Genomic DNA, 19,189 nt, shown 5'->3' with positions numbered 1-19,189 from the left:
CTATCAGTGTGCTGCTTTCCTGTACCACCCAAGTAGGAAAATCAATAACTGATGTCAAATTGAAAGAACCAAGTAATACATCAAGGTCAAACTTTCTATCTGACTCTTTCAGAAAATCTACGTTGAAATTCCCACAAACACTAATTTGCTTTCCTTTGTCTGCCAGGTAGCACAACAAAGAATCCAAGTTTTTCAAAAGTAGCTGAAAATTTCCCAATGGCGACCTATACACAGCTACAATTATAAAAGTGCCTTTATTTAGTTTAAGCTCACATGCACGTGCTTCTATGTGTTGCTCTACGCAAAATTTTTTAGTTTCCAAATTTTTCACACTATGATTTTAACATATATGGCAACTCCTCCTCTCTTCGTAGTGCCTCTACTTACACGTGCTGAAAGCTTATATCCACCTACATTTACCATTTCGATACCTGTGACTATATGATGATCAGACAGGCATAGTACATCTATTCCACCCTCAGTTTCTAGATATTCTATACAAACAAGAAGCTCATCTACTTTGTTTTTTAATTTCTTGATATTCTGATGCGATATATTAACATTATTTTTTACTGCGCCTTCGTGTGAATCTTGTGACATACTATTATTTTTCAGAGCACTGTTATGAGAATCTTGTGACATTTTCACATCTCTAGTATCTGCCTGTCTGAACTTTTCACTAACCTTAATTTAAATCAATGTACGATGATTGGATACTGATCTTCGCCTAAAAAAGTACTCCCATGAGTTTCAGTGCCCCCCCTTAAAGATTTTGCTTTCATCCCAGCCAGTTTACCCTTCCATTTCCTGTTGAGATGTAGGCCATGTCTTGTTAAGTCGCACCTACCAATGCCATCTACAGGAACTAAACCAATGCTTGACAAAACATTTACCACATATGTCACTGAATCAGAAATTGTTCACTACCGCGTATGTTACGGAATCAGGAATTCTGCACTGGAGTAAATTTTTTATTACATTCAACTCTATGCTTTGATTGGAGTTAAAACTAAACTCAGTCATTCACCAATTGCCACTTTATGTACGCTGGGAAGCTTTGCAAACTAAACAGGCTGTAGGCAACAGCTCTAAAGACGCCTCTAATTATTACTTTTTACAAACTCTTATAAAATTTTATTCACGGCAAGAAAATTATATTGTGCCACAGACATACAATTTGTCTAAGAGGTCGGACAACTCGATGTTCAAGAAGTGTTAAGTTTTTGTCGTCGAAAAGCTTTGAGTTTCATATGCGGTGTTTGATCTTAGTTTAGTCATGGCGGATGAGGAGGTTAATGGAGATGTCGGTGCGGATTCGGATGAAGTCCAACAGGACAAAGAAAAGAAAAAAGTAGCGAAATATGACAGTGGTGCTGCAGACCTAGAGAAAGTAACCGATTATGCGGAAGAAAAGGAAATATGTTCAGCGGATTTCTCCGGGGTACTTTTGTCACACGCAGTGTTCAGCATGTGTGTTTTGCTCGAAGCGTTGCAAGCTTGAGGTTGTTAATGCTGCTATTTTTTTCTTTAATTCCAGGCGATGACTATTATAGGAGACAAAAGAAATAAAGAGAAAGCTGAGAAAATGGCAAAAGAACGCGAGTTATTGAAAGTTTCCATAAAGAAAGAGGACGTAGACCTAATAGTAAGTTATCCGAGTTGGGATCCTGTTAAGTACATTGACACACATTTTACTTTCTTTCTTGTGATTGCAGGTACGAGAAATGGAAATATCGAGGACAATAGCGGAGCGAACTTTACGAGAACACCATGGCAATGTTGTGGAAGCACTTGTGGCTCTGACGGATTGAATGTTAGTGAAATTTGCGGTGATTTCTGGAAACAAAATTTGAATCGTGTGAACTGTGTAGAAGTTGGTTATTTTAGAACTGTGTCGTTGAAGCGAGATGGTGCAGAAGCAATAAACTTAATATGCCCAGAGTTTTGATTACATGAAGCATAGTTTGTCATTTGTTAATAAATGAACAGTTTGTTACCGTTACAATTTGGAGAGCAACATCTTTATTCATCTAGTGCCTTCCCAGATGATACACACTTTATTTGCTCCAGAATTTTATTGTGTGTATTCTGACCTATATTTATAATCATTTCGTGGAGCAGTACAATTTGGGAACATCGATTTGTGTCGTTTATGGTTTCAGTGTGGTAATTGCGTTGGAACTTTGTAATTGAATCTGATTCATCATGTGTAATCGAACGAATGTCAGCTGATTAAACACGAAAGGTATCTAATGAAGAATTATACTACCCCACATTCATTATTATTGTACTGTTGCGAAAATATTGCGCGAAATGTCAGTGTTTGTGCTTGCTGATTTTGATGTTTATTGCTGGGGCATTTCATTGAGTTTTGAAAATCATATTTCTTCAGGTACGCTGCCCCACCAATCAAGCAAGACGCAGAATACAATATAGAATTTTTGATTTGCATAGCTAATTCCAGAGACAAACCATGCAGATGAGGAGATTGCTTTGTGTGGAAGAGTTAGTGAGTGGGTAGTTACAAATAAATTTTACATTTTTTTCGTCTGATCAGGTACAAACTGGAGTGCTTATTTAATTGGATAGAGTGACTAAGCTTATTTGATTCAGTAACACATACTGCATAACCTTTCAGCATCTTCTTAAACATTAACTTCTAAATATGGACTCTGTGCTTAATAGGATAGCTTACTTTTTTGATTTCCTTAGTGTACTGCACAAACTGGAAGCTTAGAGACTGGTGCTCTTAAGTCCTTTGAGTCAGTTTGTAAGACAAGTAAGAAATCTACATATTAGTGCATTTGTTTGTTCTATCGTACCTCTGTGTAGACTGAAGCTGGGTCTAGTGTAGCAGGGGATACAACCCGTCGGCTTTGGACAATGACGTCACAAGTCGCCAAACGAGAAGCGATTCTTCTTAGTGTTGTAGCTCCCTTCAGTAGCTGATATGTGTTTTTTGGCTTTTTTAAAAAAAAGTCTCCCGAGATAGAATAAACAGATCCACTTTATTAAGCAATCAGTAAAAAAAAACGAAACTGAAACATAACAGCAAAAGCGAAAATGGTAAACTGCTCTCTGGCGACTTGTGACGTCATTGTCCAAAGCCGACGGGTTGTATCCCCTGCTACACTAGACCCCTGAAGCTTTACGTAATCATCGGAAGTAAATTAGACCAGTAGCAGGAACTAAGGTAATCAGATTAGAGCCTGTTTACATTGCTCCCTGTGTTATCTGAGATGTTCTTTACTAATGAATACTATCTTCAAATAATTTCCTATCAACACAGTTCTTGACAACTCACGGTTGCTTGTAGACTACAGTGAGTCTTATCAATCCACCAGTACCAGACTGTTATTAATTTGCTGAATGATTAGTCTGTTTGACGTAAATAGTTTCCATTTAGTGAGATGGAGAAGGTTGCCTGTGTGGATACATAATTGTGACCTTATAGAGTGTATGTTGTTTGGTAAGTGGCCTTAGGTTTATTACTGGATCAGTTAGGTCTTATAGTGTGTTTCCAATTTCTTTTCTTTGCTACACATTTTGCACACACTAATGTTCATACAAAGATCGAAAATATTGGTATATATTTGGTAGGTGGTGCGTACATCTGAAACATCTCATCTAGTACAGAATTGGATTTCCCATTATGCCAATATTCTTTTTCCCATATATTTTTCACTGACCATTACTGCCAAACCACCTAAAATTATTTAGCCTCAGAAAAATTGTCAGTCCTTGCCAGGACCTCATTTACCCCTTGTTTTGCTAATATTACTCTGCCCATCAAACTTTTATGATATTCTAGCCCCCCCCCCCCCCCCATCCCCTCCCAAACTCACACCCTACAGTGAATGCTGAAACAGTACATTGCAAGACCAGTTTTTATGACCATCACCACCACTACCTCCTCTTTGGTGCTGTGCTGCAATTACTGTGCAGTATTCTGTGTGGAATGGCAGCGAACTAGCTGTCTACACACACGAGTGACTGTCATGAAAGTGGTGCTAACTGAGAACTTGACCACACATTTCGAGTGTGCACTATGTTCCATACTATCAATTGTTTCTTCAACAGTTCTGTCACATATTCCACCTCAGTGAGACCAGCTGTACACTGTGTACGTTAGAGCTGTCCCCACCATCTTCCTGTCTCTGAATACCCTCGCATGATACCTCCACCTGATCAGTTAAAGACTACTTTCTGCAACCACTTGTTGACGAGTGGTGGTTTTTTTTTTCCCATAGCAGTCATTCATTGTTGCTGCAGTTCTATACTGTTGTGGTTTTCATTCAGTACTGACAAGTGTTTTACAGCTGGAAGATGCCAAGAGTAGAGAGTAGTAGTAGTCTAATTCAGTACATTACCCACCCCTCTTTTCACATCATACACCTTTCTCATTACCCATTCTCTACTCGTAACTTTTCCAACTTCCCTTCCACCACCTTTGTATCCCTCTCTTTCACTCCATTTTTGTAAGTGTCTGAAAGATCAGGGAGAATGTGGGAACTTGGCTGTTCCCCACTTTGCGTGCAGTTGGCCCAAATTTTTCAACTGGCCACAGAGGCACAATGCTGTTTGCAATCTGTGTCACTTCCCTCTAATCTCATCTATTGGTGACACTGTAATAGTGTCTGATGGTTAGGTCTGTCAAGGAATTTAAGCAGGAAGCTAGCGGTAACTGTTCAGCCATTCATTTACTCACTATTTTATGGCTTCATCTACAGGAGATATTTTGCTCGCTATCACTAGATACGGAATTAAGAAACTACATTGTATATCATGACAACCGACAAGAATGTCGAGGTGTTTGCACACTGAAGAATTAATGCTAACTTTATCGAAGACAGGAGAGGACAAAATACCGAGCAGCTATCGCAGTTTGGATGAAGGCACCAGATGACAAAGTGAAAGGTAGCTTAGAATGTCTACTTTCGGAAGTTAAGAAACAATCTATTTATTAACGAGTCTTCTGAATCATTTTCGCACAAGATTGATCGATTACGATTGTACGGGACAAGTCATTTTCACTTAGTGTAGGAAACAATTTGTGTGCTGTAAATGTTTCAATGAATGAAAAGTTAGTTACCGGTTTAATTATCAGCATCGCATTGTGGCAGCACGCTGCAAAATTCAGCCTTCTAGGTTAGGATAGAGTGGGAATTTAAGACAGGTTATGGGGAGATAAATGAACGATGTAATTAGGACCGGAGTTCAAGGAAACTGTATCTAGTGGGAGCACCCAAGTACCCCACGCGATGTAGCGAGCATTCGCATTCCTCGAGTTGTACCTTAGAGTACTTCCGACAACTGAGTACTGGGTGTCTCCTGCTAGTACAGTTCTGTGTCCATTGATCAACTACTTGTGGTCACGTGATTAGCACTGCTGACTCTGTCAGGGGACCACCAGTCAGGTCAGGGATTCTCTCCACTCGGGACTGGATGTTGGTATCACCATGAAAGTCACCAAAGTGGCACGAAATAAAAAAGACTTTCACGAGGTGAGTGAAGTCCCCAGAAGGAGTCTCCTGGGTCAACATTGCCCCACACACACACACACACACACACACACACACACACACACACACACACACACACACACACACACATATATTTCATTTTGTTTCCATTTGTGCACTCACACGTGCTTGGCACATTTGTGCAGTGATCACGAGTCACTTGATAAGCCACAAGCTTGATTTTGCCAGTGGTGGGACTGAAGAAGGTGACAGTGAGTCAGTGCTTACGGACAGCAGGGAGTATTGCGTGGGTAGGGATAACAGTCTGGGGATGCTGTAATGTTTGGCTAAGGTGCTACAGAGGATAGGAGGCAGTAGCTGGTTTGGGAGAGGAAATCACATTTTGATGTGAGAATGCCGTAGTCTCGAAAAAGTAATGAGAGAGACGTTTGAGGCCCAGTTTATGAGGTGGCCGCATCTGAGACTTTACTTCTCACTCTGAAGTGAACCTGGCAGTGCTTAACTTTGCAACATTTGGAACCTCCTCTATCTAGTACCTCCCATTTGCGGTTGTCCACCCTCGTCCTCATTACAGGTGTTGGTATCCTGAATGACCTGCCCTTCATTTTTAACCTACCCCTCTACCCTCCCTGAGGGATGAACTGTTAGTTCCAAACACTACGGAGTGTATCAACTTCTACATATGCTTGGAGGCAGCACTGCTGAAGTTTAGTAGTGGCCAGCAGTTCTGTCTCATGATTTCTTTGCTTTCTCACTTGAATTTTCATTTGTACATTTGCTCTATCACTCAAAATGGAATTTGTTTGAAAGCCAAAAATTATGTTGCCTCGTTTACTTGCCTTCTGGTGACACACTGTATCTATTATTTAGTGTGTTGTCGCCATTATTTACATTCCGTCAAAGATTTCCACTACTATATTTATAATCAAATGTTGTATTTCTTTAAACACACTTACGGTTTAAGTGACCTGCCCAGATAGCCGTGTGCATTAGCACATCACTTCCAGGAATTGTGGAGGTGTACTGGCTCCAGATCAAAATAGCCTATCAGATTAATGATGAGGGCTGGTGTGCTGGCCAGCCTGGATCCAGTTTTTAGACACTTTTCCACATCCAACTAGGTGTATAATCTCCTCAGTTACACAATTCACAAATATTCCGAAAAGCATTCTCTCACTTTCACACGGGATACCTGTACTTACAGATAGGTGGGGTACATAAATTGGTACCCAGAGGGAGAGGGAGCACAGGGTTGATAACAGAAAGGGCGTCCGGCCACCCTCTGCCACTATCATTGCCCAACCCCCTGAAGATAGGGATAAGGCAAGGAAAAAAGATGGCAACGTGTATGGGTTAAGCAAAACATACATTAACAGCTTCTGCATGTGACAATTTCCTGCTAAAATCAACACATGCATAAAACAAAAGGTACAGGAAAAAAGCAATGATCTTCCAAGAAAAGTGTACTTTTGTGATAAAACAGGGACAGTGGTTTTCTTTGAAAAAGAAAAAAAAGTTATGTTAATAGGTAGTTTTATGTTTGAACAACTTTATGGAAAGCAAAGATACGTGCAATGTGAATGCATCTTCAGTTCCCAATTTTGGGTAAATTCATCATTGTTACTTTTGATAAAGGTAGACAGGAGATGAAATCGATAACTCTCAGAAGAGGGGGTGTTTTGTTGTGTACTCTTCTCTCGTGGATCTCTTGTGATGACTGCCTGAACAAGGGGGACAATTTCTCCAGAAGAAGGTAACATATTACTCAGACTCTGGAACTGAGCACAGTACGCATTTCCAACAATCTCTTAGGGTCTGCTTTGTCTACGACTGCACAGGGTGAATTGCATACTTCAATAAGCTAACTGTTAATTTTGGTAATGCGTGCATACTATTTGGCACACAGACCTGAAAATGTTCCGATTTGTAAAGTGAAGGTACAATGACAACTCCTAGACATGTGTGGTAGACTGTCACATCACATGAAGTCTCTCAATTTTAGATTGAGCTGCAGTAGCAGATAAAATGTTTTTGTTTTGTTTAGTTTACTTAAGTACCTGATTCCACATGTTTCTGTCTCCCAGTATCATACCATTTTTGTGAAGGTATCTGACTTCAGTGTTGTTGTGAACAAGAAACATCTAAGGGTGCCATTAAATCAATGCTGATAAATATGGAAAACATCCCTTTCATGTTCTGTTACAAATTATCACACCGGTGCCTCTGGCACTGAAAAGGTGTCCCCACTCATCGAACCAGTCACAAAACTGGTGTTGTAAACAGAAATGTACAGCAGGTGGGGGGGGGGGGGTGGGGGGGGGGGAGAAAGAGAGAGATGATTCGGTTGTTCCAAAATTCAGAGTAAAATTAATAGTCACTCGATGAGTCTTCCAGTATCAGATTGTGCTTGTTGTGCCACCATAAGTGCTACATAAACACTGCAGCCGTGTGTAGGACATTTATAATCACTCTATAGAAAATTCCCTAAACTGGATGACCTGTCTATCTCTAACACCACCGCGCTCTACAGTTTCTGATAAAATGTCCTGCTCTGTAGGTGTATATTGTGCATTTAAAATTGTAGATTTTTTTGCCGACTATAGTTATCGTGTGTGAACAGATTGTGAGTCGTGATTTATGTGATGTTTGCCTCTTCCGATTAGATTTCAGATATTAAGTGCCTACTGTGAACTTAAGGAAAATTTATAATATACATTTTCAGATTCATCAGGATTCAGTCCTGAGCATAATCCTCCTTGCTATGGCCTGTCTCCCACCGGGCGTCTCCGGCTCCCTTTTTGTTGACGATTTTGCCATCTATTGCAGTTCTCACCAGACTTGTCTCACCGAGTGATGACGTCTCAATCTTTACTCGTAGAGCATTGACAGTGGCTTTTATTTTTCCACTGACAAATCTGTTTGTATGAATTTTTGGTGGTGCAATTTGTTTCTTCCACCATCTTTACGTCTCGGGCCTGTTGCTCTTCCATTTGTCGAAACTACGAAATTCCTGGGGTTCCTGCTCAATCGGTAACACACTCGGTCCTCCCTGGCAACCTGCTGTACACGGTCCCTACGTGTCCCCAGTGGTACTTCACGGGGCAGAGATCGAACCACCCTCCTCCACTTGTACCAGTCCCTTATCCATTCGAAAGTAGACCGTGGTTGCGTCGTTTATGCATCTGCACGTCCATCTCTCTTATGCCGTCTCAACACTATCCACCACTGTGGTATCCGGTTGGCCACTGGCGCCTTTTATACGAGCCCAATCGAGAGTCCGTATGCCGATGCTGCCGAACTACCGTTGTCTTTCTGCTGTGACTGCCTTCGCAGCAGGTACGTGTGCTATTTGTCTGCCGTGCGTAGCCACCCGTCCTCTGCCTCCTCCTTCGATCACCAGTACGGGACGCGTCCCTCTTTGTTGCCTCGTGGAGCCCGCTTTCGGTTCTTACTCCGGTGGCTTAACTTGACGCTACCTTCAGCTTTCCCTGTGGGTGTGAACCTTTAACCACCTCAGCTTCGTCGAGCGGCCCGTGTTAACCTCGGCCTTAATTTGCTTCCTAAGTACACCACTCCAGCCTCGCTTTATCACCTACAATTTCACGACCTTTGCACAAAACTTCGCAATAGTACCTTGGTGTACACTCGTGGCTCTCGGTGTTATCGGGTGTGCCTTCGTAATTGGCACCGACGTTTTTCGGTATCGCTGCTCGGTATTTGCGGCAGAGCTCTTCGCCCTGTATCGGGCCACAGAGTACATCCGGCGACGCAGACTTTTCAATTGTGTACTCTGCTCACTCTCAGCGCCCTTCAAAGTCTGTGCACTGTACACTGCCCATCTCGTAGTACAACGGGTCCAGGAAAATTGTCACTTTCTCTTTCTCGATGGAGCCTCTGTGACGTTTGTGTGGGTTCCCGGTCACGTCGGTCTGACAGGCGAGGAGGCTGCCGGCACTGCTGCCGAGGCTGCAGTCCTCGTACCTCGGCCCACTAGTTCCTGTATTCCTTCCGACAATCTCTGTGTTGCCGCCTGTCGGAAGCTGCTGTCATTTTGGCATCGCCATTGGTCCTCCCTTCATTGGAATAAGCTCCAGTTTATTAAGCCTCTCCCAGTAGCTTGTACAGTCTCCTATTGGCACTCCGTTTACATTCCCGCTCGGGTTTGCCGCCCGAGTCGTCGGCCGTTTTAGCAGACGGGCTGTCGACTGTGTTTTACTTTTTATCTGTTGCGGCAATATGGCAAAGGCCATTTAATTTATAATTCTGGACCTCTGTTTCTGTATGGTGTTTTTTGTAGACCTTTCTCCACATCCGTGTTTCTAGCTGTCTTCTCTTACTTCGAGTGGGATTAACACGTAGTTGTTTTTTTAACTCCTCTCTCTCTCTCTCTCTTCGTGTTCTATAGTTTTGACTTGGGCGTGTATGACCCCAGTTGCTTTTGTGGCCTAAAACGAAACAATCCAGCATTCCCAATCGAATTAGATCTTTATTGCCACCACCTTATCTTTAGGCAAGCAACTGACTCCCCCAAAATCTTTGATTTCCGTTGAACATAACGTCAGCTAAGAAGTTAACTGAAATTAAGGAAACTATTCTGCTCAAAAGTTTTGTAGGAACTAATCTGATCACACTAGCCCAATCCATAAGTCTATCACTTTGTGCAGATGTACGTTTTTCTGGTTTTTTTGACAACTGCACAAATTGGCCTTCACGTGGGTGTGACTACATTCGAGGAACTGACTATCAATTACCTCCAAATTAGTACTACAGCGTTTTTCCTCATAAAATATAGTCGCGAGCGTGAACGAGTAATTAATATTCCTGTTCTGGCAACTGCAGGAGTCACCGAACACACTGACTGCAACCACTTCTTCACGTGATGATAGCATACACTTGTGAATACGAGGAGCTATTTTGTTTTCTTCGGGGCCAGCAGTAATGTCATCTCACATATGACACAGAGCAGATTTATGCATAACGGTTACAGATTACACAGTTAAACTGAGAGCCCACAGCGATCATTTATGGAAAACTATCCCACTGTATAAGGAATACTGGTAAATGCTTTTGCAAATCAAAGCATAAGAAATAAATGCATCAGTTTTCCCTACATTTCACTTTGTCAATTTTCTTGTGCACGTAGCTAGATTTTACTAAATTAAAATCAACTTAAGCATTAAGCCACAGATTTTGTTACAGACAATTGCATCACCCAAAAAATCTAAGGCTTCTATTGGTATACAACATAACAACAAAGATCCCAACGCACATGCTCTTGAGGCATCTCCACCCAAGATAACACGCTGTGTTCCTACCGAGGAATCCTCAGTACAGTCACGTATTTTGTTCGATCCCCCACATAATTGTATGTTTGTCAATAAAAGTCAGTATAGTACTGAATGAAATACCTTTGACTAGTCGATAATTACTGTATTCTCCAGAATGCCTCAATCTGTGGCTTTCAGGATGTCGTGTGAGAAAAGCGCAAGTTGTGTCGAGCATTTCGAATGTTTTCAGGATCGGTGTTGCTTTCTGACGATCTGTTCACCAGGTGGGGACACTGTGCTCAGTTCCCAGAATGACTCTATTGCCGTGAAGGAGAGCAGGCGAGAGGTAGTCTGCCGGCTGTGCAGATCGGTCGCGAATCGTGCCGGAGTAACTCGGTCGACGAGAGCACTGCCCTAGAAAAGCTGGGTTTCGGGTCGGAGACCCAGTCGTATGTGCCGGAACCGGGGGGGGGGGGGGGGGGGTGGCACTCTCACCCCTGTGACAGGTGTAGAGACAGAATCCCTTGCTGCAGTGAGCCACCTGTGAGTTGACCGGCTGAATGACCTCTTGCAGGCAGCCACAGTGAATATAAAGCATCTGGAGTGCTGTGAGAGGAACTCTGTGTGTGGCCAAAAGAAATAAGGATCTCATAGTGCAGACTCTGTAGTTCTCACATCATCTTTCTCCAACCTCAAACTTTATTAATATATTGCTACTGAATCATATAACATCAGTACATTAATGACATACAATTGATTGCCCTCAAGGTCCCAAGCAGGACGATGAATTGTTCTTAATTTTCCCCCCTCAAAGCGTCAAGCTTAATTAGATCAAATTAACTTGTATTTATTTGATGAGGATGCGAGTACTTACTATCGTTCACTACACGGCACATTTTTGAGACTGAACAGTAAATAATATCGATGGCATTCTTCCTACCTGGGCAACATTAAGCAAATGAGACTATCGAGCGAGGCAGTGCACTGAGATCTGTTTCGGACCAGAAAGGATCAGACCCCGTACAATATACGTTTTCCACAGTTTCGCTAAATCACTCGAGGCAAATGACGGGACAATTCCTTCGAAAAGGTTATCCCCTTTGTCTGCCTCGTGGAGCTTCTGACATAATTTGCCGGATCATTTATATACACTTCCTTGTAGTACTTGTGAAAATGCCTTTACATCTGCCAGTTCTGTTCATTTACGTGTGACGCTTCGAGTTCTGTCTGTGAGTAAATCTCGAATCTGGTCACAGATGTGGTCCGGTACTTGGTGAGCTCGTAATTTTCTGTCACTAAATGACAGTGTGGTGTTGTATCGAATGCGTTCCTAATGTCGAGAAAGCCGGCATCGACCTGAGAACCGATGTCTTCAGTACTCTGGATTTCACGGACGAACGGAGTGAGCAGAGTTTTGCAAGCTGTACGTCTGTGGGACCAGTTTGATTCTTATAGAGTGGATTTTCGTACACCAAAAATGTAAAAATATGTGTACATAAAACACGTTCATAGTTCTACGAGAGACTGACGGTTGCCGTACAGGCCTATAACTACGTGGATCTGTTCTACAATCCTCGAAAATGGAGGACGACGGTTCAATCCCGCGTCCGGCCATCCTGATTTAGGTTTTCCGTGCTTTCCCTAAATCGCTCCAGGCAAATGCCGGGATGGTTCCTTTGAAAGGGCACGGCCGACTTCCTTCCCCGTCCTTCCCTAATCCGATGAGACCGCTGAATTTGCTGTTTGGTCTCTCCCCCAAACAACCCAACCCTTCTCGAAAATAGGAATGACCCGCACTTCTTTCCGATCGCTAGGTACCCTTCGTATTACAATCTTCCGCAGTGAAACAATGTCAAAACACTGAATTGAGTATTTTCACTTTTTCATCTTCCATTTTTATGCCAATCCAGTCACTGAATGATTGGATAGATTATTCTGTTTGCTTACTGACTTTACGTAAGATCAGATCGGGGTATTTAGGCGGTTAATGGTTATCTTGTTCTCTGCTTACAAACATTTTTGCTATTTTTCTTCCTACTCTCACTCATTCTATGCATTGACCACAACAGTATTGGCTGATTGTGGATCGTGGGAGTGGTATCTCGTCTGTTATCCATTACAGGAGGACTGTGAAAGGGATAATTCTTAGTGGTCACTTACTTTTCCAACTTCTTGTTAGAAATACTGTCACTTATAATTGGCTAACATTTAGTTAGCTTCAAACTACACAGACACCACAACCATTTGTCGGCAAAGGCTGCTAGTGCACACTCAGAACTTTCGCAATCCAGAATCGTATTGCAAAATTGAAATGCTCTGAGAAATTAGTTTACATATCGACAGTTCAGGTTCTGGCTCTAGATTTAATTACAAAACACTCCCGTTCATTTGTCGACACGTCGGGTCCTGTAAATCCGGTCACAAAGAAGAGTGTCTGAGGCCATGGATAGAGTCCGCAGCAGAGTAGGTGAGCTTTTGACTGCAAAGTGCAAACGGTGACGGGGAGAGAAAAAAGGGTAGTCGCAGGGAGAGCTGCTACGACACTGAGACCTCACCACAGAGATGGATACAAAATTGTGCATTTCTTTCTCTGACTCCATTGTACACTAACATGTGGAAGGAGGCGTGCTGGCTACTTCTTTCAAGTACGTTAGCAATAAAGTAGGAACACATATCTACATCTGAACTATGCAAACCGTTGCAAGATGCGCAGCAAAGGGTACTTCATCTAGAAGCACATATTCGGTTTTCTTCCTGTTACATTCATTCATGTACGAAGTACAGGAGGATTGACTGCTTGTAAATGGCTGTGTACATACTATAATTGGTCTAATCGTATCTTTGCAGTCCACACAGTAGGGATAAGTAAGGAGCTGTAGTGTATTCCAGAAATCCTCACTTGTTATTGGAGCTTCAGAGAGAGAGAGAGAGAGAGAGAGAGTAGCGTAGCGTACAAAGCTCTCGGTGGAATATAAATAAGTTAAGGAATGCCTGCCTGGGTCTCAGGGCCTCGACTATCCGGTGAGTTAACATAAAATGTGTTATTAATATTAATTATTAAATTAAAAATGGCACACTACCTTTCTTTCGGAACTGAAGTTCCTCAGACAGGGAGGAGTGTGGGAAATTCAAGTGTTACATGCCGCTTATGGGGATAGCATTTCTGACTCCCTATTTATGACGAGGAAAGATGATTGTGACAAAATAGTAAAGTGGTATTATGCAGGGATCAAGTCACAAACTGCATATTGTGCACAGTCGTCGTGTTTCAAGTCTGTGCAGAGGTGAATGGAGAGCTGTGCTATTCGAGTCTTTGGCAGGGTGCGACGACAAATAGTGTTCACCGACTGTGCAGAGCCTTTTACGTTTTGATGTCACAGCTCGGTGGTGTGTCAAGTGTCGAGGAGCGGGTTTCCCCACCGAGAATGAAAACTGTGACGAGCAAAGAAGCTCTGAAATGAAATGTCACACACTTTTTGTCGAGCCTTTGAGGCGGGTGCTGTATTTAATTAATTAATATTGTATCTCCTCCGAGTTACGAAGTAAGCGTGATCTGTACACTCACTGAAACAAACACGAGACAGTCAATGAAGAAATGCTGATGCCATTTCACAATTAGTCTATAACGTTCTTCCTTGCTGCAAAGAAGAAGAGTTCAAGTCTTTCTGGAGCTACACACAGTCATACGGAGATACTGCCTTGCAGGCCCTCCATATAAATAATGGCAACTGAGTTACCGTGAAGGTAAATTACCACGTGATACTTCGGGTGACAGATCAAATGTGGGTGGTGTTATTTATCTTGTAACACATAAGAAGTTGGTCACAAGAACATTTCATTTTGTGTAACCTTGACAGGGTACACAGCATTGTTGAGAAGGAAGTCGTGAAGTTTAAATTTTGAAGATTAAGAAATGATAGATTATGGTGTTGCCAAGAGCTACACAAAATGAACAGACTAAGAAGATATAAGTGGGTGTGTAGGGACAAATAATGAAATTTGAAAATAATCCACAGTACTATAGCTGTTGACTAACAAAATATGTCAAGTGAAATCAAATTCGTGTGTTCCGATTTAGGTTTTTCCTGATTTAGATTTTCTGTGATTTCCCCGAATCACTTCAGGCAAATGCTGACATGGCTCCTTTGAAAAAAATGGCACAGCTGATTTCCTTCCCTAATCCGAGGGGACCGATGACCTCGCTATTTGGTTCCCTCAACCGACTGACCAATATTATATGGGCACAAATAGTTCCAGAATTTCAGATAATCCTAACGAACTACCGCACGTGTCGATAGGATTAGCTCTGGTAGAGATTATTAATAAAACGTTTATGGGAGAGCCCTTGTTGAAACTGTTTACCTGGTCATTATCACCAGAGACTGACTTGGAAAAATTGCGAGATAGGGTGCAGGAGAGTCTGTATACACAGGCACAGAAAAGAATCGAGACCTTTAATGATACAGCTGTTACACTTACCTTTCAAATAGACAATCTGGTATTAAATGCACGATTTTTGTCATAGCTCAAACTTAAAGAGGGACATGTATAAATTTTTCTCTCGTTACAGAGGACCCTTCAAAATACAAAACATACCACATCTGAAAGCAGCATAATTGGTAGACCCAGACACAGGACAAAATAAATGATTGCGCAATATAGATACATTTAAGAGTGTCAAAGCCCCAGGACAGTTCATGTCCTCTGTGAATTCAGTGGATTGACAACCACAAGCTATCATAGTTAAATTGTTTCCTTTTAGGATTCCCAGAGAAAATTTCTTTCTTCTTTGACCATCCTGTTATCTTTTAAGAAAGTAAAACCTTCCACTCTTACTCCTTCCATATAAATAACTTTAAGAAAAGAAAAAGGAACTGAACTCTATACGAAGACAGTCAGGTGGGCCCCTACGTCTACAACAGCTGTACACAGAACATCTAGTGCTTGTTTTGGTACTATTAAACTGCTACATTAAGATAATAGACAGTCAATTAATTCATAAAGTTAACTGTGCCATATTTATTATGAACATATGACAGTTAATATGTCCATGTAATAGTTAACTGCATGTTACCATGTGCATTGGTACACAAAAAACTAAGAATAAGAATGATTTTAGTTTTATTCTCATATGATAGTACTAAGAGTTGGAGGAATATGTAGTATTATGGAATGTGTAGAAAAGAGAAATACCCATAACAATGTGGTTTCGATAAACTGTGAATGAAGCAAGAAGAGTATTTAAAAATTATGAGTAAAATGCTATTGGTTATTTTATAAAACTGAATGAAGAAGAATACCACGGTTGTGTTTAAACGTGACATTTTTTAGGGGAGGTCAGTCAGGGGTAGAGTATTGACAGACGAATAGACCGACTTTAATGATTATAGTGACAATTTGACGATGACTTACATGAAAATACTTCCCTTTCAATTGAATTTCGTGGGGGTTCGTTACGGTCAATTTTCGAGTTTTCTGCAACGGTAAAGCTGTGACAAAGCCATTCCGTCAGACGTACTGGACACCTCCTTCCTCTGGCACCACAGTGAATTACCTTAGCAGATAGGGTGGACGGGAATCTATCTGTGGGGCACTGTCTTCTTTTCTTCTAACATACCTGTCCCTCTGTTTCCTTTTCTTACTTCTCCAGCAGGAGTACCAAACTGCCCTCACTCTGTCCGTATGAAAAGTTCCTATTGCAGGATCCCTTCTCTTTACAGTCCACATAATTGAAGTTACAACCTAAAACAGAAAGATTGTACTGCAGAGTATTTCACATACGACGATGACAGTAGACCGACAGAATTTTACGGAGTGTCAATTACACGGCACACGTCAGTCACACCACGTGTCGTACAGGAGGAGAGTCTGTGGAGGATGTAGAAGGGTGGGAAAATTGACGGGATGCTAATGTGTGCAACAGAACAGGAGACACTATGCTAAAGAGTCAACACACTAAGGATTTGGTGTACTAAACTTATCTTTGACAAGAAGTATGTTATGCGGGATAGGAGTTAGAATGTAACGTATGTTCACAATGAAGGGTTATATAGAACAGAAGATGAGATGCTAACATTCTCACAGTATTTTAAAAAGAAGTACATCGAATACACTCAGTTGAGTGTTGTCAGAATCTAGTGGATGTAAGAGAGTGAAAGATAATCGTATATGTATGAATAAGCAGAATACATAGGGGTGAGAACTATGTGTAGGTGGTGTTGTGATACACAAGAGTAACAAGTAAAAAAGAAGTTAAAATGCAGAGGTAAGGGCAATCAGGTGAAGTAGTATAAAATGACTACCAAAAAAACTTCTAATTTAAAGTGAATAAAGATAGCAGAAAAGGGCTAGTAGCCATGTTAACCGATGAAGTTAAGATGGGGCATCCACAAATTTGCAAAATAGATGTACAAGAAGAGAAGGATAGGGCGATTCGTAGGAAGAATGGCCTACGCTTTGGTCAGGTTTATTTGTGGGAGGAATGATCTGTATCAATTTTTGTAGGTAAGAGAGGTGTTAGTATAGGTGGACTCATGGAAGAGGTGGTCTATACATCAGGTGAATCCTTTGTACCGTGTGTGTGTGTGTGTGTGTGTGTGTGTGTGTGTGTGTGTGTAGTGTAGTGTAGTGTAGTGTAGTGTAGTGAAAAAGGGGTACCCACATCTACAATGGTACAGGGGTTTGACACAGTGTCTGTTCTTAGAACGAGTGTAAGTACAGTTAGTACATAAGTATGAAGTTGTATAGTGACTGATGGTCACAGTATGGCAGTTTTCTCGAAATAAGTTATAAAATTGAATAGACTTACCCGATTAGCCAAGTCGAGACGAAAGACAGTTTAGAGCAGACGTGTTTCACGCAAGTTGACAAGAGCGTGTACTGAGATTTGACTCTAGAGATCTTATGGTAGACATATACCCGACAGCCAACTCCTCGGTAAAAACAATATAAGAAAGTGTTGGAAAGTATGTCCAAACTTGCAAACACATATATGTACACAAATTTATTTCAAATAAAATAGGAATGCAACTCTCAAGTAATAGATAAACGAAAACAAATCTGAGTGGTGTACTAGATTAAAGACAATACAGTGGCTAATAGTATAAATACAGAAAACACAAAGTTTTAACAGTCTTTTTAATTTAAATCTTGTCTAGAAGATACATCTACATATTATTCACAGAAAGACTGGACATTAAATACAAGTTACTGCATTAGGTAAACAGAATGTGAGATGAATACTCATAAGGTAACACTGCATAGTAGAATCTGCCTGAAGCTAAATAAAATATATCGTTTGATTAAATGGTTAAAATTGAAAGGACAGTATTAAAGACAGTGTTAAGAACTGTAAATGGATGGGACTATACAAGACTTGTGCCTTGTCATTAAAGGAGTATTTTCTCATTAATTAAAGGTCAGTTAACATTAAGTAATTATGTATGAATAGTTCTATGTGATAAGAAATCATTTGTAACTAGTAAAGAGTTGTCCAGACATTTTTCCTTTAAGTGGGGGGAAGGGGGGGTCGTGTTACATGTCATTTAGGCACGCATTTCCCATTCTCTATTTATGAGGAGGAAAGAGGATTGTGATGGTAAAGTAGCATTAGGTAGGGAATAAGTCATAAGTCACGAAACACGTACAGTGCATAGTCATTTAGTGTCACGTCTTTGCAGAGGTGAACGGAGAGGGGTGCGGTTTGACTGATTGGCAAGGCGCAGCAGTGAATAAACATCTTCACCTGCTGTGGTCAGAGCCTTTTACATTTTGACTTCACGGCTCAGCAGTGTGTCGACTGTCGAGGAGCAGACACCCTCTCCGAGGATGAAAACAGCGACGAACAAAAGAAGCTCTAAAATGAAACGTCACTTACTTTTTGTGAAGCCTTCGAGGCGGGCACTTTATTTAATTTGTACTGTGTCTGCTCCAGGTTACAAAGTAATTGTGATCTGCTCACCCACCAAAAAATATATGAGAGAGTCAATGAAGAAAAGTATATATCGTTTTTCCTTCCACCGACAACAACTGCAAAGTAGAGGAGTTTAAGTCTTTCCAGGGCCATGCAGTTCTATGGAGATACTGCTTTGCAGGACCTCCACATAAAGAATAGCAATCGAGTTGCATTAAAGATGAAGAAACACACTATACTTCAGGTGACAGATCAAACGTGAATGTTCTCACACAACTTTAAACACATGAGAAGAGTGTCACAAGAACATTTCAATAGGATGGGAAATGTGAAAAAGGAAGGGCAGGCCACTGGACCAGCAGGATGAGGTCCCGTCACCACACGGTACGAGGCATTTGGATCGTCCCGTGTGATATTAGTTCCCTCAAACTCCAGATGTGGGAATGTGCCCTCCGATACATCTCTGTACGCATCCCGAAACAATCCGTCCGTTAACACTCCTCGCCTGCTCTCTTTTTTCATTATAA

The 19,189-nt window shown here is 41.4% G+C and overlaps 1 protein-coding gene across 1 annotated transcript; it reads left to right on the top strand.

Annotated features, from left to right (window-relative positions):
• The first annotated feature begins 1,243 nt into the window (after positions 1–1,243).
• Positions 1,244–2,005, top strand: LOC126428409 (huntingtin-interacting protein K). Its single transcript, XM_050090332.1, has 3 exons — positions 1,244–1,441; positions 1,538–1,645; positions 1,716–2,005. The coding sequence occupies exons 1-3, from the start codon at positions 1,277–1,279 to the stop codon at positions 1,809–1,811; spliced, it is 369 nt and encodes a 122-aa protein (XP_049946289.1). The 5' UTR covers positions 1,244–1,276; the 3' UTR covers positions 1,812–2,005.
• Positions 2,006–19,189: the final 17,184 nt, after the last annotated feature.

Source organism: Schistocerca serialis, chromosome 12, assembly GCF_023864345.2.
Source record: "Schistocerca serialis cubense isolate TAMUIC-IGC-003099 chromosome 12, iqSchSeri2.2, whole genome shotgun sequence".
Taxonomy (NCBI): Eukaryota; Metazoa; Arthropoda; class Insecta; order Orthoptera; family Acrididae; genus Schistocerca; species Schistocerca serialis.
Note: the sequence above shows the minus strand (reverse complement) of the source record. Positions and strands in the feature narration are given on the sequence as shown.